This window comes from Gymnodraco acuticeps, unplaced genomic scaffold (genome assembly GCF_902827175.1).
Source record: "Gymnodraco acuticeps unplaced genomic scaffold, fGymAcu1.1, whole genome shotgun sequence".
NCBI lineage: Eukaryota > Metazoa > Chordata > Actinopteri > Perciformes > Bathydraconidae > Gymnodraco > Gymnodraco acuticeps.
The window spans coordinates 977,981-1,001,514 of NW_022990565.1; the positions used below are offsets into that span (position 1 = coordinate 977,981).

Consider the following 23,534-nt stretch of genomic DNA (forward strand, 5'->3'; position numbering starts at 1 on the left):
TTTCATTTCATTAGAGAGTACTCTTCTTCCTCCTCCTCTCACTCTCAGCCCAGCTCTTGCTCTTGCATCCTTCCATGTTGGCTTCCATTGTTGCTGTAAGAAAGTACTCACCTGTGGTCTTTTCATAGTGCTAACATCCTGATTGATGAGCCAACAATTATGCTACCAGGTGTTTGGTCAGGTGGAACGTGTTTCTTGATCATTGGTCCATGTGTGAGGCATTTTGAATATCAGTGTTTTAAACCTGCTCACACGTGACTTTATGTCAGATTCCTGTGTCTTACGTGGAGAAACGTGTGCAGTGGTTTGCACAAAGTGCCATGTTGATTTGCAAATTGTGTGAAAAGCTGAAAACGTGTTTTGGAGATTTGAGCCGATGTTTTGCTCTTTGAGTGTCAGTTAAAATAATTGTGCTTTATGTATAATTTTAGTGTGTTAGCAATCGAGAAAAACTGTAATACACAGGTTATGGATTCTTCACAGAACATTAATATCAACTTAAAAATGTCCTCATTTCTGCCTATAGCCAAATAGAAAGAGTGTGGGGGAGATATAAATTAAATTATAAATATCATAATCAAGCTTTCTATCCTTTTCATCAAAGCATTTTTTGTTTAGTTCTCTGTCAGTCTGGTGAGAATGTTTTAAACTGTTTCAAATGCATATAAACTTTGTTCCAGTCAAATTAATTGTATCTTGATTATTCTTCAATGCTTTACAGAGGGGAAGATTTCTATAAAATAAAAATAAACGGTTGCTGCACCGGCTTACTTCCCTGCGCCGTGTGTGTGTATGTGTGTGTGTGGCCTAGCATTACTATACTTGTGGGGACCTAAATCTGTTTACACAGTCACGTGTGGGGACTCGCCTCCCTTATGGGGACAAATTGGAGGTCCCCATATGGGAATCATTAATTTTAGGGTGAAGACTTGGTTAGGATTAGGTTAAGGGTAAGGGTTAGGGTTAGGCAGGTTATGGTTAATAAGGTTAAGATAAGTCTCCAGGAAATGCATGTAAGTCAATGTAATGTCCCCTGAAGTGATGTATACATGGTGTGTGTGTGTGTGTGTGTGTGTGCGTGTGTGTGTGTGTGTGTGTGTGTGTGTGTGTGTGTGTGTGTGTGTGTGTGTGTGTGTGTGTGTGTGTGTGTGTGTGTGTGTGTGTGTGTGTGTGTGTGTGTGTGTGTGTGTGTGTGTGTGTGTGTGTGTGTGTGTGTGTGTGTGTGTGTGTGTGTGTGTGTGTGTGTGTGTGTGTGTGTGTGTGTGTGTGTGTGTGTGTGTGTGTGTGTGTATGTGTATGTGTGTGTGTAAGAAGCAGGAGAGATATTATTCCCGATGTCTTGGGAGAATGAACATCAGCCGGCATCTAAACAGCGGCACATCATTAATCACGAGAGGCTTGTCCTGTGCGACCTGGGCCTGTAACTTGTGGGACCTTTAACTGTGCTAACTGTCCTGTTTTATGAGCTCACCACTAATACTGAAGTGCAGAGATAAATCACCTCAACACTAAATCCATGACTGTACTTTGGAACTCGCTGTGTGCATTGACCTGCAGAGAGGTGGATGAAGGGGGAATGGGGCGGGAGACAGAGCAGCGGGGGGGGGGAGTCCTGCTGAAATATAGACCGACCTGAGGCTAAAGCTCGGTGATCCAACAAATCACATTTCTGTCCTCGTATGTCAAAGCATAAATGATAAAGACAGCAAACCTTATCTGTTTTGACCTTTCGTTGAATTTGTTTGTGTTTTAATGTTTTACTATTTTATAAAACATTGAGTAAAAAACTAATTTCTATACATAAGCGGATCAAATGTAATGGGCTAGAATGGTGAGGTGAGATAAATAAAAAAAAACCTGAACTAATGTAAACACATTAATTTACATTCAATTGCTTCACAATAGATGTTTAAAGGTGAGTGTTGTGATGCTGATTTAAACCTGCTTGTTTGTGTTTTTTAGGGTGTTCCTGGAGGCCCAGGCTCATCTGGCAGAGACGGCCCCCCAGGACCAAGGGTAAGATAACACACTGAAATATTGGTGCAGCATTCACTCCATCCGTAGGGACTTAGGAACTGGTGGATCTTAAGGCCGATTTTGGCCGTCGATAGACGTCTGGCCGTCGATGAGCGATGTTGAATGTTGAGGCTGTCAGCAAAATAAATCACTCTGATTGGCTGTTCAGCTTAGCGAATCGGTGCATGAGAAGCAAAACGGAAATGAAGAAGGCACACACAGACGGCTATTATTTTTCATTTTCCAGTACCGCACTAAACATGTTTTCGATTATAAGTTGTGATGTGAAACAGTCTGTGATGGACGAGAGTGAAAATGGAACGCACGCTATTTGTTGTTTTTATATATCACGCAGTCTGTCTTCCGGTTGTTGCCTCTTTTGAATGACGAATACACACTACCGCCGCTTGATGGTAAGGAGAGTTATTGCCACTCACGCATGCGCAGTGCGTACGTGCTACTTGGCTGAAGTCTTTGCGGTGTGTTCCAGTGCGATTGTTGGCCAAGACGCAGGAGACGTGAGACAACACAACAATCGGGTCCGTCGGACGTGTTCTTTGGTGTCAGTTTGGTGTGTCAGGGCCTTTAAGCGTCCGAGGCATTGCAGAGGTTCCGTCTTAGGGGATAAAAAGTATGGTTTAGTGATGTTGTGATACAAATGCCTGTTCTTTGTCTCAACATACAGTATATTTTGCATAGTGCATTCACTGTAGATATGTAAATACTTAATATTCAGTTTAGACGGGTGTGAAAACATTATCCTTAAGGTGAGACTCTAAGAAAGGAGCTGTAAATAAAAATAAACCCTACAGTGGATAAATGGTCTACAAATGAAATGCTAAAAGCTTCCCTTTTTGCTGACATCATCATGACTTGTTGAAGAAGGTGCTCTCACATATAAAAAAGGAAAATTAAAACTGATTTTTAACTTAAGATATGTGAACTCTCCTCATAAAAAAAGGTATTCTCCAATTGCGCAGAATCCAGTACAGTAGTAGTTATAGTTGACAGAGGAATCTGACCTAACGATACCCAACTGGGCTTTAAATACCAGAACAGTAACGCGGCATTTAATGTGTTGACAAGCAGACAGAAAAGCTCTTCTCCAAACACAGAATATGATAGCAGGAGGGTTTACTCCTGGCGTGGTGAAAGACTCCACACATGATCCGTCTGCTCTCTCTTTGTTGGCTGCCAGGGGTCTGACACTCATCCCCTCAGCGCTAGTTTTCAGAACCTAATTTAATTCAGGTCATGTGGTTTATTTCAGGACATGTGTACCAGGGTTTTTCTTTCCTTAAAGCTAGAAAAGGGTTTGGTGTTACAAAGCGTTGAGCAAAAAAAAACGTAAATCACAGTCTGATTTGGTTGGATTTAGTTAAATAGTTTTAAATAACACTGCATTGTCATTTAAAATGTCAAATCTGATCTAGAATCATTCAAATCAAAACAAGATAGTTTGACTCTTTTAAGCTACAAGCTACAACTTACTATATGTGATTTAAAGGAAAGAATATTAATCGTAAATACTATTTATATTCACATCTTGATTCTTATGATAAACAAAGCACTGTTCAGCAGTTTACCGAGCCGTGTCCTTCTTTCAATTTTAAAATGAGCAGCCTGCACTGAACTGCGTGGAGATGTGCCGTCAACAACACACCTACTCACAGAATACTCTACACGTTCACTGATGTTGAGTGTAATTATGTGAAATTATTCATCAGGGAGCCATTTTAGCTGCTATTTATTGGGGAAAGATACCCTCCCATGCACATCCATATTTCATCAAGATGCTGCAGATGTGATGTGTATTCTATATGTGCTGTAGAGACTGAAATAAATACATTCCACCACGGGTTTGTTTGAAGAATTACAAAGAGCTAACTATAATTTAGTTTCCGCACACGAAAGGACATCTTCAAATCAATACTTTGTTTTACTGTTGCAGAATAGCTGCAGCGTCACACTCTGATGTTTCTAGCAGCGTGCTCGGGCTGAATTCCTTCCAAATGTGTTTCCATTGAAAGCAGTAGGGAAGGGGCCGCAGTGAATACTGATAAGAATCAATTCACAAGAGGTCATCGATGCAACAGCAATTTCTGTTATCGCTATTCATTGTGATCTAGAAAGAAGAATGTAGGCGACTAAACAGTAATTATGAGCAAGAAGCCGCTTCTGAAAATGAACTCTTTCACAATGCTTATTCGAATTTTGCCACCCAGTGGGGGGGTTATCAGCCACTAGTCTGTATCATCCGATGTGTACAAAACAGATGGGGAAACAGATAGCCCTTTGTCGCCTCACAGTAAAACTAAGCAGCATGGCACTACTCCACTTGGCATAAACACTGTCCCAAAGTTTTTGTAAGATGTTTAAAAGCCAAAAATGTTTTTACTGCAGCGGCTAGTAAGATCAGAGAAGCAACAGCAGCTGTCTCCTGGGGCCTCATTTATAACGCCGTGCGTAGGATTCACGTGGGAAGGTTGCTTACGTAGTAGAAATCCAAAAAATAGGTACAGACATTTTCCGACATTTTCCGATTCACCAAACATTGCGCACCGGCGAGGAAAGTGCGTACAGCACTTCCTACGCCGGTTTCCCTTTATAAATCACAACCGACTCGACATGCGGTGCAGCTTTTGCGGGCTTCACGTAACGCCCATATTTGCCTATAAATAGTCAAAGAAACGCCCATTCATTCATTCTGACTGACTTTATGAAGAAGATCGCAGGAAATGACGACAGAACAGCTAAAAAAGACGTCTCACACCGTGTCAGATTTTGGTTATTTTGGGGAGGTCGAGATAAATCATATTGTTTGGTGGATGTAGTTTGAACCAGAGTAGCAGCATGGAGGTCGGATCATCACCAAAATAAATAAATAAATGGCCCGAAAAAGGTTAATGACAAAAAACATACACATAGCCTTCCTCAGGCAGTGTGTTTGTACCGGGGACAGGAGACACCCCCTTGATGAGAGACTGTAAGAAGTGATCGGGCAATCCCTCCGGAGTAGAGTCATGACGACTGGATCTGAATTTTGTTTTTGTATTTGGTGGTTTGTGTTCCAGCTGTCGATCATGCTCGTATCTACAACCTATAGAAATGCAAAACGGCGTCAGTTTAGACGTAATTCTGTCCTTCTGCTTACCGCATCATTTATGAGAAAACATTTCATAACATTAACACAACATTTCGAGGTGGTTTTAAATAACATATCCGTATTTATTTATTTCTCCAAGTTATGTTTTTGTGTGCACTGAGGAGTCGCAAACAGGCGTTTGTTTAATCATTTTAAGATTGGCTTTAATCAATGTTTGAAAATGAATTCTTCATATATGATACATGAGAGGTAACATTTTGTTTATGGTATTATTTCCACATATTTCTCTCCATTCTTCCTTCTGCCAACGCGGTGTCGCAGTTTCTCGTCCATCCCGTTTTTGTGCTTAGTGCGTACGCATGGGTTAGAGTTTGCGTGGAGGACCGCACATTTTCCCGTCAAGTTAGTATTTTATAAATCGCAAACATTGCGTAGAAACTGGCGTACGCCATTTTTTGAGCGTATATCGCTTTATAAATGAGGCCCCTGGGCATTTCATTGTCAATATTACAGTGAAAGCTATATATCTTGATTTTCTCATTGAAGCTTGCCTTACCAAACATGTTTTTAAACTTCCTTAAGATGCTGGCTCATTAAATCATACATTAATATATCTTAGTTAATAATTCCCAACTTCATTATTTAAGATATATTAATGACGTTGCAATTTTCATCAACATTTTACTGGTTGGGAACTGGGGATTGGATTTGTTATTCAAAATATAGTTCAGTCTTTTTAAATATAATAGTTAATACATAACGAGTCTGCCCTTTGTCGGTGGGTATTTCCGCATGCATATAGAAATCAGAATGGCTTCACCCCAATTTTCTGGACTAAAGGTCAGACTGTGACCCTGTAGCGGGGGGAATAAAATAGCAATGATACATTTTCATGAGCCTGTGAGAGAGAGCAGGAGGCTGAATAACAGAAATAGTTCAATGTTTAGATTTTAATATGGCCAGAAGGTTTATAGGATGACACATCTCGTCCCAATGTCACATCTAATGCCTGTTTGCTTCACAGTGAAACTTGTCACGTTTATCTGTCCTTAGATAATGATATTTTTGTTCCACACATCTGCTATATTTTTAAGGATTTCATAGTTAAGTGTCTTACTTTGCCAGATTTGAATATTGTGAGGAACTAAAGCCCCCGCCAGAGTCCCATTAGTGAGTTTAACAGAGCGAGTGTTTACTGTGACCAGACTGACTTTTCTGATGTCACAGTCTGGCTCAGCTTTACAGAGAATTATTCATTATTTTACCAATTCAAATGTTGTTCTGCCGTCAAATGGAAGTTAAAGATCCCCAAGAGACTTCAACAAAGATTGTCGCTCTTGCAAAAACTGTACAGGCAACACAACCAAAATATATGCTGAGAAAACTAACAAAATAAATGTAGTTTAATGCTTCCTCCAAGTGTTTTATCCCTATGTATTAGCACTCTTCATTCTCGACTCTGTACCCTTAAACAGGTTAAACCATTCAGGGAATGTGTCCATGTTGAAAAAGCATCAGTCTAGATGTTTGACCGCAAAGTAACTTCAGACATCCAAGCTAAAAATGAAAGGATTATCTGAACATTAGGTTGAGCTGTTTTCCAGGACTATGTGATGCCAAGACCAGCTTCCAAAAATGTGTATTTATAACTGAATTTGTTCAATTTAATAGCCCATAAATATAACGATAGATCAAAGCCATCATTATCTTATTAAATAACATGTTATTATATGTCATACCTTCACAAAACCAGACCCTACAGAATAATCACACAGCAGGTATGAATGTGCTTCTAAAGTTAAACCTGTAGTTTCATACTCATGTGTTCAAACCACAGCGTCTTGGAGAAAACATAAAATGGCTGAGATGGGATTAAGCACCTGGAGGCAATTTAAATGCATATTTTTATTTTTGGAAAAATGTCAGAAAAGAATGCACCTGTGTTTTGTGCAGACTATCCCAAAGTTAAACTAAACATAAAGGTTTGATTGGAGTTCTTTTTTGGAAGACTTTGAGGAAGTAGCAGATTAAACAGCTACTGCTTTTGGTTCCTGTGAGTAGCCTGTAAGGTAATTGTATTAGAAAATAACAGTCTTACTGTCGGTTTAGTCTGGAGACTCGCAGGAAATCCCTCCGGCCATTTAGGAAGGGCTTGTGCAAAACAAAAGTTCAACTTACAATTATAAAAGTCCAGCTGATATTTAATATTGTTGTCATCTGCGTTTCTCAGGGTCTGCCGGGTAATGGTGGACCGCAGGGACGACAAGGACCTCCTGGACCTGGCGTAAGTCATTGTTTTTTATCCCTCAGCATGCTTTTGATTGCCAGATCACCCTGATACATGTGATGATTGATGTTTCTGCTTCCTCTCACCTTCTTTCTCTCTCTCCATCCTTCTCTCTCAGGGGTCCCCTGGAGGACCAGGAGCCCCGGGACCTGGTGGATCATCAGGGCTCCAGGGAGATCAAGGAGTTCCTGTGAGTGAAAGCACTTGTTTCAATGTTCTTAAGGTGGATGTGAAAAAATAGAGTATTAAGAATGAACTGAAGACGTGGAGGACTCTCCATTACTTCCTCCGCTTTCTGATTTCTTCCATTATGCCTAACTCAATTTCCAAAAAAACGTCAATCGCAGAGTTTTATCAAAAAGTTACAGATTTAAATAAATATAAACAACTTTGGGGTTTTATTCCAAAGCTGACAAGCGTTGCAGCTTTGCTTTTTTTCATCCTGTTTGACTTTCTGCTCTTCCTTCTCCTGACTGGAAACACCTGTTAGTACAAAGCAGTCAAGTGGGTGTTCCTCACAAGTCTGTTCTTATAAGGGAACTTAAGAAGTAATATTTCATCTTGTGAAAAAGAAAATGTGATGGTTCAACTTTGATTCCAATGGTGATGTAAGTCAGTTTGTTATGCCTTGTAAAAGAATGAAAAGGTTGTGCAAGTTATTAGGGATGTAACGATACAAAAAACTCACGGTACGATAATATCGCGATTAAAAAGTCCACGGTACGATATTTATCGCGATATTGAAAAATAAAGGGAAAAAAATGTGAATTATTTTTCTTTCTTGTTTTACTTGAATTTGTTTTCCTTTATTAAATAATAAATCGGATTTGTACAGCGTTTTAGTAGGATAGTAGTATTTTAAAGTGTCAACAATATAATAATCAGACCCTGCAATAGAATAAATCAAGTTTCACTTTAGTTTTTCAAGTAACTCAACTCTAACTCACTCACTCAGCATCATCAAGGTTATCTTTTAGGAATATGAGCATGTCCACATTTCCAGGTAGAAGCTGGGATGTTTGGGCGTTTACAATACCCCCTGCTGTGGAAAAAACTCTCTTGCTTGGTACTGATGTTGCTGGGACAGAGAGATATGCTTTGGCCATGGGTGACAGCAGTGGGTAAAACTGTGCATTGTCTCTCCACCACTTCAAAAGCAATACAGTTTTTGCCAAGAAGGTGAGGCTTATTGACAGGGCGAGATATAAATATACTGTTGGTACTTGTCAATGTCTCTAGGTATGTACATGTAGCACTGTAAATACTATGTCCTTTTGTGTTATCTGTTGTTTTATGTTCATGTTGTAACCTACTTGCTGCCATGTTGGACAGGTCTCCCTTGAAAAAGAGATCGATGATCTCAATGGGACCATCTGGTTAAATAAAGATTTTTTAAAATATATATTTTTTTTTTAAAAAGTAAATCGTGGTAGATTTTGTCAGTCTCACGACGGTATTGAGACATTTATTTACCGCGATATCCGATATATCGTTACATCCCTACAAGTTATACAACACAAGTACGGAGAAGAAGATGTTGGGATCCAAACTTTGTGTAATGCTAACAGGAACAGATGATCAGGAACAGCTAATCTAGTCTTGGGTCAGCTCTAGGCCTGCAGCAAAGTTTGGCTCAGAGAGGCAGAGCTATAAATCTCTTGACGACACTCTCCCTCCCCCCTCACACACTCAAACACACACCCATGCAGAGACTACGCTGAGATATCACGTCTGCCTCTCTGAGACGGAGGAGACACAGACACTCTGTTTAAATGTATGCACATGCAGCCAACACAAAAGGTGACACAAATTAAAATCAGATCTTGCTATCCTGAGCCAAAGTCTCTTAAACACATATAACTTTTAGTTTAAAACTTTACCTCAACCTAAGATTGTGTATTCAGTCCCTGTTCTGCCCCCTGCAACCTGCAGCCAGCAGCCCGCTGGCTGCTGGCTGCAGGTTGCAGAAAGAGAATAATATCCTCCTAGACAAGAAGCTTTTGTTCTGGCTGAAAATGCAGCCATTAAAACCTGCAGAGATTTTAGCATTTTTCTCATCATGTGTTAACTGACCTTAAGATTTGGAAGTGATGTCCCAGTGTTGCAGCACATCTGTCCCACTGCTCTGAGACACTTGCTGAAGGACAACGGATTTATACTAGCAAAGGCAAAATAAGAGTCTTAAGATTCAAAGAAGCAAAACTGTGAGTGTCACTAAAATATCTTGAGCTCAGGTCTTAACATCTAAATGAAATGACATGTTTTATTAGTAGCTTATTTTCCTGTCTTTTTGTCTTCATTTGGTTGTTTTTCTACTGATTCATTGACTGTTTCATACACCTGTGTATTTACAGCTAGCCTTACAAGTCAACAAAGTGTCATCGCACTTGAGTGTGTGTCGAAAGCAGAAGAAACTGTCAGAATGTGTTTTCCAGTGCCTAGACCACCCGAGGATTTCTTTGTTTGTTATCATGCTTGACTCTGTAGCAAGCCTCAATATGTTTGCCAGTTACAAACAAAAGCACCAAAGTCCAACATGTTTCCCTCTGTAGATAAACTGTAAAAGACATTTTGAGTGAAAGAACAGTGACTCTGCACACACAGGGCAATGTTAAGAAAAGTTATACAAGAAATCAGATTTGAGTGAGAGGTGCTTCTGTCTTTTTTCTTTGGCTCCCAAAATATATTTTCTTTGGCTCCCAAACAGTTTGATTTTGGTTTTCCCATTTCAGTCTGATAAGACAGGAGACATTTATACGTCCAGGAAGACACACAGAGGAGGTCCAGCAGACGACTTTTATTGTGGAGTCCTGCACTCCAATTCAGCGGCTGTGTCAAATGTTGGCACAAGATTTCTATCATCTGCATGATAATACACAAACTGTTAATATGCCAGGCCTGCACACGCATCTCTATAACCTTTATCCACCATCACACTCAACACACAGCCAGTCAGTCCGTGGTCAAGGACGGTTCCCCCAAGAAAAATAAGCTATTATTCAAAATCTGTAACAACATCAGACTGAAATGTATCATATCAGCTCATGGTTCTGTTGCCAGAAAATATTTTTATTTGCCACTGGATCACAGTGTGTTACGCTGTAATATGCATTTGTGGGCTTTATGTGCTTGGCAAGGTTTTTTTGTGATACATCTGTGTGTTGTGCACTGTTGGCAGTAGCAGAGAGGAAGCCCATCCAAGGCAAAGAATTGCTCTCTGTTTGTGGGCACACACACGTTGGAGCTTATGCGTGTGTTGTCTTTAGGACACAAATAACCTAGACACAAATTGTAATGCATTTAGTCGTACCAGCTGTTAGATTTGGGGGGGAAAGTGTATGTGTGTGATGAAGAGGCATAAAGAGAGGGAGAGTAATGAGGTGGGGACATTTAAAGGGAGAGGGAGAGATGAGTGTTGCTATTTCTGAGTACACATCCCAGTCCAATGTTTATTCTCCGCTCTGCTTTTATGTTCCAGGGTTCTGCTGGTACCAAAGGCGATAAGGGAGAAAGAGTAAGTCATGCACTCACACAATTCAACCACTGTTTAGAACTAATCACGTTTTACTGCTTTGTTTTGAAGTGGTAATATTGTTATTTTGTTGAAGTAAAACTCACACTATTACTTATTAATGCTTCCCACCGTTGTTTTTGAGATAACCAAATTTCCCTCCATTACACATTCACTGTTTCTCGTTTTCTTTTGTAAAAACACTCACTTTATTTCTCTGTTTCACTCCCTCAACCTCATTTCGGGCAAACCAAATCAAATCAGTGTTTATAGCTCATTTGCAGCTGAGCGGGGTCTGTGTTTTCGCTGACGCAGCAGCCAGGCTATCACTGTCAAGGGCTTAGGAGACAACTAGAATGGAAATTGTAAATCCTGTTTCGGCCCTTTTTTTTTTATCAAGTGTTAGGGACATTTGTACCTCACTGCAGTTAATTTACGTTGGAATCAACATTGATATCTCTGGCAGGATCTTCTCTTCTTTGCTTTTGCGGGGTTGGGAATAAAGCTGGTTAGAATCTCGTTAGTATTTTGAGTTTATTAGAGGTTTTTTGTGAATCTACGCTTACATCCATCTCACAGGTACTCGTTCTTCTAGATATCAACTCAAGTAAAAATATATGGTTGATTTGTTATTCTATAGACTGGAAGAAAAGCTTATTTCAACAATTTTGATTTCTATTTAATTCTGTTCTTAACAAATACTGTGCACTCATAATGAACGGCATACTTGTAAGGGGCATCAGAGTGTGGAATAAAGGTGGAGTCAGTTATTAAAACACCAACCCACTAATTTGTAAACCACTGCTGTGCGAGTTTATGTTCCTGTTGTCGCTCTAAATGAAAAGTGGTATCAGATAACTGTGTGGTTGTTTAATATCAGCCAATGAGAGCTCTGTGTTTGTTCTTCAGGCTGATGTGCAGTCCCAAGCTGCTGTGCGGGCCATCGCACGGCAAGTGTGTGAGCAGCTCATCCAGAGTGAGTAATCAGGGATATTTACACATTAGCACCAGCATGTAATTAAGTACAATTTCCTTGGTTACAATGTTTCTTCTAACACTACTGGCTTCAGATTTTCCTTTGTTTCTATTCTCTTCCATTTGATTTGTGTTACAAATGCCATGTTAAAGAAAAAAACGTATTCTAAGTCATTTCAAACTCTTCTCCTCCTCTACTTCCTGCAGGCCACTTGTCTCGCTATAACACCATACTGAACCAGATCCCGGTCCAGTCTTCCACGTCAATCCGAACAGTACCCGGCCCCCCAGGGGAGCCGGGGAGGAGAGGCCTCCCGGGGTCCCAGGGGGAGCAGGGGCCATCTGGCAGGCCAGGCTTCCCGGGTGGAAGCGGCCAGAACGGACGGGCAGGAGAGAGAGGTGGGAGATGTTTAAAGATGTGTCTAAGAGCAAAGACTGACTTAGTTCCTAGATGCACAACACATGTCGAGAGGGCGGACAGAAATAAATATGCCGGTCAATTTCCATACGTATATCTGTTTTTATCTGAGTAATATACTGACTGATAACAATCAGTTTTCAGTACTTTATTGTTTGGGTTGTGTCTAGACTTCCTGTGTGCATGCTAGTGTTTACATTAGCATCAGGGAGGATGCAGAAACATGTTTATTAGAGCACCCCTGAGACTGAGCAGGTGAGGAGTCTGAACTGAACTCATAACAGTCATAAATGGTAAATAAGATGACAAATATTATGCTATGCATTATAGAAAAGTATGAAGTATTGTTTAGACGAATACCGTCTATATGGAGCCTTTGGCTTCTCTTTTATTTTATATTTCTCAGGAGCTTAGACAAAATGAAATGAGAGCATACAATGGGAAAAGGCACGTAACAACGTCCATCGCTCGACATTTAGAAGAATAAATCTCTTCCTGTTGAGTTAAATGGGAATTTGCTTTTTAAACTCATATAAGTCTATTTACAGGTCTTAGAGTTCTTCTTGTAAAGTTGTATAAAATATTGTTGTGGCTCCACAGGGAGTGTAGCAAAATTAGCTAAATCGCCAAAAGTGAGGTCAGGTTGCATGTTTACTGATGCTACTGTAAACCGGTGGACCAATATCAAAAGAGATATAGGAAATGTGCCAATACAAAGCTTTAGCAGTATGAAGCTCAACCCTTACTTATTATGATTAAGAATATTAATATAAGTATGATAAACAACTAGTGCTTCCAAACCAAAAAAACACCTCGTAATGGTTCCAATAATATGCATGGATGTAAATCTTTCAGCACAAAACCATTTGTTTCGTTTTTTAACAAAACCAACCGAAAAGTGTACGTCCTTTGCAAAAGCTAAATGAACCTCCATCTTTGTGTTTCCTGTTTCCGTCCTCTGAATGAGTGACATTCAGGTATTTGAATTAAGTTTGTTATTCTGACGTGACTCTCTAAAGCTCTGCTGCTGTAATACATATTTATGTAAAACAGTATCCAGCTGGTGAGAGCTGTGTGTGGTCGAGAAACAATGAAACACACTAGATGTAATGTGATGCATTTTTATTGTGAAAAAACCCCCAAAAACCTTGGAACAGCTTCAACCAGCCCAGTCTTTGACTCAGGGTCACAGCCGCCGAGGTTCAGTCCAGGCCAGCAGACAGTTACTCCAAGTTCCATGAGGTCATTCCCCTGCCACGAGCCCTTAGTGGAGAAACGGTCTTTATGAGGCTCCATCCTAATCTCTAAAAACACGCAACCCAGACTGAAGAACCACATACTGAAGGAGTCTGCACACACGCAGGGGCCGGAGAGCTGAGAGTGGCTGTCAGGAAATATCCAGCTAAGTCCTATCCAGTGGTTCAGCCCTTTGATTCTCTACAATAACACACACACACACACACACACACACACACACACACACACACACACACACACACACACACACACACACACACACACACACACACACACACACACACACACACACACACACACACACACACGTCACACACACACACACACACACACACACACACACATACACATACCATGTATACATCACTTCAGGGGACATTACATTGACTTACATGCATTTCCTAGAGACTTATCCTAACCTTAACCATAACCAACACATGCCTAACCCTAACCCTTACCCTAAACCTAACCAAGTCTTCACCCTAAAATTAATGATTCCCCTCATGGGGACCGCCATTTTGTCCCCATAAGGGAGGCGAGTCCCCACACGTGACTGTGTAGACAGATTTAGGTCCCCACAAGTATAGTAATGCTAGGCCACACACACACACACACGTTATAGTTGTATAGGCTGAACTGAAACCGGAGTAGGGCAACGATTTTAAAAGATATATGGCAGGCTTAGTAAAATAAGACGTGTTATTATTAATTCAGATGGTCCATGTAGAACTGATACCAGAATCAGTGGTGCTCAGGCTCAACGAATGAAAACCATTTATAGTCTGCATACAATAATATGCTGAATAAAGAGTGGCTTTGGTTCAGTTAATGGCCATTGTGAAGAGAATATCACAAGATGTCTGTGTTTGCGGCAGAGTCCTTCATCGGGTCGGGTACCCGATGGGTGACCCGCAAAAAAAGTGATTCGCGGGTGGTATTTTTTTTTTAATATCTTTAGATTTTAACATTAGAGTGGATGGAGCAGCTTGTTAACTCTAGAGTGCTTTGATCTCAAAACAGAGTGGAGCAGTGCTTGAAATTCTCCCCCAAAAATGTTTTAAACTTGCCATAATTCCCAAACCCTACACTCCTCAGACATATGTTTTCATGAAAAACGTAGGAAAACCTCTCCTAGGTTGGAAAATGTAAAAAAAATAAGAAAAAATATTAAACAAAATGCCTGTTGAGGGCATGAAGAGAGAAAAGGTCCAGCTAGCTCCCAATTGATTCCCATGTTAAATGGTTCCGGATCTTTCTTCAGAGCAGAGAGAAGTACACTTTAGATAAACTGCTCCCATCTCTACATTTTACACACAAAACCAAAAAAAACAACATATTTCAGTTCATTGGGGTTCCCTGATGCTCACGGTCTGGTCATTTTTTTTTATAGGAGCCATAGTTTTTGAACAGGTGGCAAAATTGTCAGATATACTCCTCAATGCATTCTTATGGGACTCAGTGCTGCAGATGGTTGTCATGGTGTTGCTGGGCAGATTGGAGCCACACACACGTGAGTGACATAATCCAATCAGAGCAGACACCATGGAAACCTTTGATCTCTGGGGTTACACACACAGGTGTTTGTAAACATTCAATCACTACTACTTACATTTAATATCTTTATTTAACTCCTTCAGCCTAATTTCAGCTGCAGGAACCATTCAAATATCAAACTATTCAGCCTTTTCAGCACATGATGGGAAACCTTTTCAAAATATGTTAATATTCAGCTTTTTAAAGTCGTTTTTTAACATGGAAGTCATTGCAATGCATTTGAGCTGTAACAATTAACACACACACACACACACACACACACATTTGTGGAGGAAACTTCTGTGTAGCAATGCAGTGGGAGTCACTGACTCATGAAGGAGACACAGGACGAGCAGGAGTTCTGATATCAAACACTGATATTTAATACAAGCATCGGCCGGAGAAATTCACATCACAAGTCACACAGTCAAAGGTTCTGACTACACGGGTGGTTTGCCATGTCAAATATGATCAGCCTCGCATCTTGGTAGACCTTTTAACTAGTTTCCAGAGAGTCAAATCCACATATTGGGGATGGGCGTAAACCATGGGCGTAAACCATGGCGTATCCATCTCTGGAGCTTAGAAGCTAGCGTTCTCACACTCGCAAAACCTACCTATGCCCTGTAGGTCAAGCTGTAAAACCTTCCTTATCAACACATTCCTTACGGGAGATTAGAAGCAGGGATGGTCGTACATGTCAACACACAAAATAAGGTTAAATGTCTAGGAGTAAAGACAAAATTAATCCCTAACAACACACTCTCTCACACACACACAGACAGACAGACAGACAGACAGACAGACAGACAGACAGACACACACACACACACACACGCTCTCTCTCTCTCTCTCTCTCTCTCTCTCTCTCACACACACACACGCTCACTCTCTCTCTCTCTCTCACACACACAGACACACACTCTCTCTCTCACACACATACACACACACTCTCTCTCTCACAAACCGACACACTCCCTCTCTCTCACACACAGACACACACTCTCTCTCTCACACACACAGACACACACACACACACACACACACACACTCTCTCTCTCTCTCACACACACAGACACACACACTCTATCTCTCTCTCACACACACACACAGACTCACACACACACACACACACACACACACACACACACACACACACACAACACAGAGACACACACTCTCTCTCACACACACACACACACACACACACACACACACACACACACACACACACAAACAGAGACACACTCACTCTCTCTCTCTCACACACAGACACACACACACTCTCTCTCACACACAGGCACACACACTCTCTCTCACACACAGACACACACACACTCTCTCTCAGACACACACCGATGATGATGAATGATCAAGAGAGAGAGGGCGATCAAGAGAAGAGAGAGAGAGGGCGATCAAGAGAAGAGAGAGAGAAAAGAGAGAGGGCAATCAAGAGAAGAGAGAGGGCGTTCAAGAGAAGAGAGAGAGGGCAATCAAGAGAAGAGAGAGAGTAATGTAACCTCCTAATGTAATGTATAACTCCTATGAAAATGATGAAAATGTTGAAAAAGTGCTCAAACTTCACATGTGTGCTAACAGTCCAGCCGTGAAGACATCTACGGGACAGTTTTGAGATTTCTTCAAATGCTGTTGCCATGGCAACACAATGCTCACCATGAAACACGGTTTTCTCATAACTTTAGTGAAAATGCTCGAAATGGCCCAAAACTTCACAGGTTTGGTAACAATGCAGCCATCAACACATCTAAATGTATTAAGGGGTGTCATCAAATGTTGTTGCCATGGCGACAGATAATTCACCATCAAGTTAGTTCAAAAATTTGCAGTTCAAATATTCTGCTGCTTTCCCAAGCCTTTTTACTTTCTTTTCTCTTCTTAATACAAATTCATTCACTACTACTTACATCTGATATTTAACTCCTTCAGCCTATTTTCAGCTGCAGAAACCATTCAACTATTACATTATTCAGCTATTTCAGGACATCAAGGCTATACATGTTGTTTATACCTTTTTTTAAACCTTTTCTTTTAAATATTAAGCTTTTTCTGCATTTTTGTAGCTAAAAGCAGCTACCATTTAGCTAATAACATATTCAGCTTTTTCTACATTTTCAGCTAAATTCAGCCATAAATGTTCACAGTTTACAGCATTCACACGCATTTTCTGCAGGAAATGCATTTTCTAGTTCAAACAGCTGCAGCGCGGGACAGCAGCGCAGAGCCAAGTCTGGTTCATTATTCATTTTATTAGACTGAAATTTCAACCATGATTTATCATGCCAATCCACTCCAAATCTTTGCAATGTAATCCCAATTTTGGGATAGAAAGAAGTTGAGGAATAGATACTCTGTACCAACAAAACAGTGTAAAATGACTCTGTCTACTAATAAGCGTGAAGAATGCATTAAGATGTACTTAAAGTATCCAAAGTCAAAGTACTTATTCTGATGTAGAGTCTTATAATAGATACCCAAACTGTTTATTGTTCTAAAATATATAAATAACGAGAATAACTGGTATTGATAACAAACACTGCTAACATAATTTTCCTCTTAAATGTGCTGATGTAAAAATGTACACTATCATAAAGTACAAGTACTTCAAAATTGTACTCACTGCCTTAAAAAACATTATGGAGCCGTATTTGCTAAGAGAAATAGCAAAAAGGAGATGTGGTGTTGAGTCTAACGTGGATCTCTGAACTGTGTGTGTTTCCAGGTCTGGCGGGAGAGAAGGGAGAGAGGGGGAATCCAGGGGTTGGGAGTCAGGGTCCTCGGGGACAAACTGGACTTCCAGGTAAGAAACTGCCACATGTATACACAGATCTGAGTGTGCCTGATAACACTACTGAATCCACTTCATCTAGTCTCGGAGCTCATGTAACACTTGGAGGCAACTGCTTCAAAATATGACAAATTAACATTATTCTGTTCCTGAACATTTGTTTTCCAGCTGCGACCTGGCTTGAGCTTCCATACGTGCAATGTTTTTATTGTGTGGCCTCTAAACAAAACCAAAAATGTTTCAAATACATATACAATATGATAGCATGGATACTAAATGTGTTTGCATTCTGCTTTACTCTTTTTAAATCCCTGTCTGAGAAAAGCAAATAGAAGTCTTGGACCGTGAATATAATTTGCCCTATTGATTTCCCTGTGCGCTGTGTGGAGAACAGGTTTGTGGAAACATGTCAGTGATGGGATTTTACTGTTTACTGTTTTGCAATCAATACTCACAGAACCAGCTTACAAAACTGATACAAAAAACATCCGAAACTTAAATATATGAAACGGAAAACTTTTATGAGAAAAGGTACCAGCAGAGCATTCCCTCTTTATTCCCTGTGCTTTTCCCGGAATATTTGTGGGATGATTATTTTAGCTCTTGGCAAATAAAACTCCCTTCAAATATTGATTTCATATTTGGTCTGACTGCTGAAGTGAGTCCTGACGGAGCGCTTTTCTCCTGTGTAAACAGAAAACAGAAGCCTCTGGCTACATTTCAGCTAAGAACTGTGCTTTCCTGCTCCTGCCCTCCAGACACACACTCTCATCTTCTCATCTTCTCGTAAATGAAAATCATGTATTTTCTGCCATGTTGTCACGGCAGCAGAAAGAGGGATTTAGGAGAGATTGACGAGGTGATTGGATGTTGCCATTTCCCTTTATTTTGTTTTTTCACTGGTGGAGTGATTTCACTGAATGTTTATCTGTGACTAACTTAATGATGTCCCCCATCTTTGACACAAACATTTCCTCCATCCTCAGGCCTGCCAGGTGAAGGACGGACAGGCAGCCAGGGCCCCTCTGGTCGGCCCGGCAACCCAGGGACGTCGGGGAGGCAAGGGAATCCTGGTTCAACGGGACCAGCCGGCCCCCCGGGGTACTGCGACCAGAACTCCTGCATCGGGTACAACGTCGGAGGTAAGCATCATTCAGCTGCTATTTAAATACTGGGGACACTTTAGTTTAAAGAAAACCTTATTTAACCATATTATTCATCTAATAAATAGTTTATAAAACTACTATAACATAAGATAAGAGGTACTTTATTGATCCCAAATTGGGATATTTTATATTTTTTGCATTGCAGCAGCATAAAAAACAACAAAACAAAAAAAGGCATTGCACATAAGTAGAAATTAAAGAGTAGAAATAAACAATAATAGAATTTAAACATCTCAAAATAGAATTAAAGCAGCATTCAAAAGTAGAAAATATACAGTAGACCGTGAAGATATCATTTAGTTGAGAGCATATGAGGAAGACAGAAGGGCGATAACAATAAAAACATAACCAAATATTCAAAATCACACAGTACTCAGTAGGTCAGGCTGTTTCAAATGAACTACAATAAAATGTTGCCTTACATTTTTGACCAGAAGTAGTAAAACACAAAATATCCAGACTGCTCTTTATTCAGACCTTAATGTCCTTTTGCAACTGAGCATTAACTTCATCCTCTCACTGAACTTAGAAAAGCCTTGTTGAGGGCAACCATCAGTGTTTGTTGTATTGTTATATTTGCTCGTCTATCAACAGTAACAGCTGACACAGTCTAACCCTGCCCAGTCTTTCCATCTTATAAACCATATTTGACATGTTTAAAAGACTAAAATACTGTTTCAGTAGTGACAGCGGGCTGTGTGATAGTTATTGTTCTCATAAAGAGAATTGGAGAGTGATCTGGCTTTTATTGTTGTTCCACTGTGAAGTTTACACATTCATGTCCACGCTGATGGATTAAGAAGTGAACCGTGTCACTGACCAAAGCTCTTTGTCTATATTGAGATGTCGTAAAACATGCTGTTAGCCACTACATTCATAGTGAATAGGAACTTTATGGATGTATTGTCTTAGGCCAGAATAAAACAGTTCTAACAGCTTCTGACTAGTCATGTTAAGGAAACATCATCTGCTGAAAGTAGCAGATGACTGAGACATCACTTCCTCCATCAACCAGAGTTATTTTATATAAATGTATTCCAGTCAAATGTTTCTTTTTTGTTTTATGATTTAGGAGAGTCTCGCCTGTTAATCTCAACCAAGCAAGGACTAGCTGTTGCCTCCCTTATTACAATACGAGGAAAATACAATATAATTTCAGCTGCGTTTGACTTTTATTTGGCTTTGTCATTGTGACTATCAAAGAAATATTTCAGTTGACAAATATTTCTCGATAGATATGAGGTCTTATTAGAATCAATACAAACATCATTGTATAATATGCCATAAACATGTCATAAAGACGTTGAAGTAATATTAATGATTTAAAATATCATCGTTAACTATACAGATGAATAAGAGGTATGGACCAACAATGTGCCACTCAATAGACAAAAATAGTAACTGTTGAATACTTTCATAATTATGTCATAGGTTATATTTCTCAAAATATAATTCACTTAAATGAATTGTAATGTTATCTGCACATGTTATAGTCACTTTCAAATGAGTATGCAGTCTTTCAACACATACTACTTGAAGTAATATGTGGTAAATCACTGTAATTATGAAACGGCAGAACATCTTACTATTTATTATATCATTGTATTTATTTTTCCCTCAGAGCATGTTATTTCTGGGTTAACTCTGAACACCTTTGTTGTTACTACCGATGTCTATGTTGGACATCTTTATTTATACTTTCTTGTGAACAGAAAGTGGATTAAAGATCTGACATTTGTTTTCCTCCTCTCAAACATTTTATTTGAATATCTATATTTCAATGGGAGAAATGTTTTGTAATCCTCAGGGTGTGTGCATTTCTACTTCTGAAGAGAGAAGCAGAAATCCAACACTCATTTTTCAGTGGGGGCCGTTCTGTCTTTGGTGTGTTTGGGTTTTCCTCCTGATGTGAGGTGTAACATCTCCTCCCTGTGCCCCCCCCCTCCCTCCTCCCTCCCTCTGTCTCTTCCTCTTTCTGCCTGAAGCTCAACAGGACTATGGGAATGATTACTGAGGAACATTTCTTCAACCGCCCTCCTCTCCTCACCTCCCTCCACGCCCTGTACAAAACACTAAAAACTGAGGAAATGGATAAGTTACTCCTACAAGGCCACCATATTAGTGGATAATTACGACTCGTGACCCCAGTGTTTAACCTCGAGTCCCTGCAGCAGTGGGTTTCTTTTTCAGAGACCAAATAACTTTGAAACCAACACTTTGTTTTTGCAGTTATTCCTGTAAAACGGCAACAAAACCTGAACCCATTTAAAGTTAGAGTCAACTTCCTGTCCTCACTTTGGTCCTGTATAGGTGTTTAAAATCCTTCAATTCACCAGATTTTCAGTCTTTATGCAAACGATGCTTTGTGATTCCCTCTTATACAGAAACTGGATTCATTTCTCCTGTCAGTTAACTTTATTGATAAAATTGGATGGTTAATCCGGCTGCTTCATCATCTGACAGTCTGTGAGAAAGAAAGGGATTATTTGACCTTCCCACAAGACCAGACAAAACCCCAGAATAACGCTGCGGCGATGATCTCTGTGCCATCTGTCAACAAATGCTGCTGCACACAATGGTTTGCTGCCGCAGCCTCCGCTTTCAACTCAAAGCTCTTGAAAGCTAATCTCCTCTTTTGAAGCCTGCTGGTTCAGCAAAATAGTGATGAATAGCTTTGATGCTGATTGGCTGCATTCATTACTGAAGTCCCCCTCTTATCCGAACATCTCTTGTACTATAAACTGGGCAAAACATTTACCTCTAATGTGACCCAGATGTGATCCTTCTGGATAAATTGTCACATCTGACGAATCCGGGGTAAAGTCAGACTTATCTTACATTTCTTTAACCAACTTCCTCATTAACCAAAACTTTTGGACTATTGCTGATTCCAAATCTGCCTGTGCAACTCTGTTTTATAACCTTTAATAGCACGCTACCTTCTTATTGCTTTAGTTTAAGTGATGATGGTGGTGGCATTTAAAATGGTTGTGGTCTCAAAGTCGGCCTTAACTTTGCTCCATGTTCCCCGTGGTGGTGGTTTTATGTTAGCGGAGTTCAGAAAAGCTAACTGACAAATATTCCCACCATCCCAGTCCAACCCCTGCCTAACGGCGGCTACCAGCCTTACAACCCAGCTGCAGTGGCTTACAACGACGACCAAGGAGAGGAAGAAGAGGAGGAGGAGGAAGAGGAAGAGCAGGACCCCTATTACCGTGGTTACCCCCCTCAGTACTACCCCCAACAGCCCTCACAACAACGTGGTTACCGCTCGAGCCCATCCCACTCCGAGGACACGGAGGTGCGGTCGCCGGGCGTCGCCAGGAGGTTTGCGCGCAACATCGCCGCGTGAGTGAGGAGGAGGAGGAGGACTTTAAGAGGAAGGACGGACTCACCTGAAGTGCTTGAGCCCCCCACAACGCACACAGCAAAAACAATCAAACACTTACATGCACACACCCCGTCCAACGTCTAAAACTGTGGTGAGAACCCCCCTCCCATCCAGTGGTTTGCTCCCCCTGGTGAAACTATGTAAATAGCTCTGTGGACTCTTGTACCATATCTCTGTAAAAAGGGGGGTCCGAAAAGTGCCTGATATATGTAAGCATCGTGTTAATGTAAAAGGTAAGACCTGTTCGTCTCTCAGCTGATTTCAGGACTAAACCCTTCTTCTTTTTGTGTGACGCTGCATGTCCCCTGTGAGCCAAACATCGAGAGTAACTGGACATGTGCTTCTTGTTTTGGTTGTCTGTAACTAGCTAGATTATTTTACAACTCAAATGGAGGATGCTGAGATGGCAACAGTTGTACAGGCTGCGTTTTATAAGGATGAATCACGATTTCCAGATTCCATGCTGTCTTTATTTCAACGTGTTGAGGAATATTGAAATGCTTCTTTATACCATCCATTATTGGAGTTAATCCCATGAAATGCTGGTAGACGCAACATTTCTGTGACGTTTAGTATCACTTGCACTGTGGAACACAATTAAATGTTTAACTTTTTCAAGTTATCTGTAATCACAGAATATATGGCTACCACCACATTTCCTTCTTAAAGATGGGACGGTCTGTTTTGGGTTCTTATTGTTATACTTATGGTAAATTCAGAAGAGGAATCTGTGTCTCGTGTTGCCGCCCCAGTTTCATCTGTGTATTGTTCTTATGCAATGCCAGGCCTGCTCACTGTGGAAGCTGTTTGCTCACTGGGTGACCTCTGACCTCCTGCTGGCATGAGACCTGGATCCAGTTATTACTTAAAACAGTCCGCTGCCTCGGTGGAACCAATGAGGCCTGAACCACAGGTGTGAACCCTCCCTTCCCCCCTCTAACTAAAGAGCTGTGAGCGGACCTGCTGTTTTACATTTGAACTGTGCAACCTGAACAGCATCAAAGAGGAATGTGTCTCGTCACCACGCCCCTGAATACAACATGAACTTATTTATTTTATATCCAATAA

General features: G+C 40.5%; 1 protein-coding gene across 1 annotated transcript in view; it reads left to right on the forward strand.

Moving 5' to 3' along the window:
* col14a1a (collagen, type XIV, alpha 1a) overlaps positions 1–23,085 on the forward strand; it is a 139,211-nt gene extending 116,126 nt beyond the window's left edge. The window contains exons 40-48 of the mRNA XM_034227827.1: positions 1,963–2,016; positions 7,353–7,406; positions 7,528–7,599; positions 10,888–10,923; positions 11,830–11,896; positions 12,103–12,294; positions 17,844–17,921; positions 18,896–19,051; positions 22,171–23,085. Coding sequence (XP_034083718.1) covers positions 1,963–2,016; positions 7,353–7,406; positions 7,528–7,599; positions 10,888–10,923; positions 11,830–11,896; positions 12,103–12,294; positions 17,844–17,921; positions 18,896–19,051; positions 22,171–22,427 — 966 coding nt within the window. The 3' untranslated portion in view covers positions 22,428–23,085. The remainder of the gene's footprint in view (positions 1–1,962; positions 2,017–7,352; positions 7,407–7,527; positions 7,600–10,887; positions 10,924–11,829; positions 11,897–12,102; positions 12,295–17,843; positions 17,922–18,895; positions 19,052–22,170) is intronic.
* The last annotated feature ends 449 nt before the right edge of the window (positions 23,086–23,534 follow it).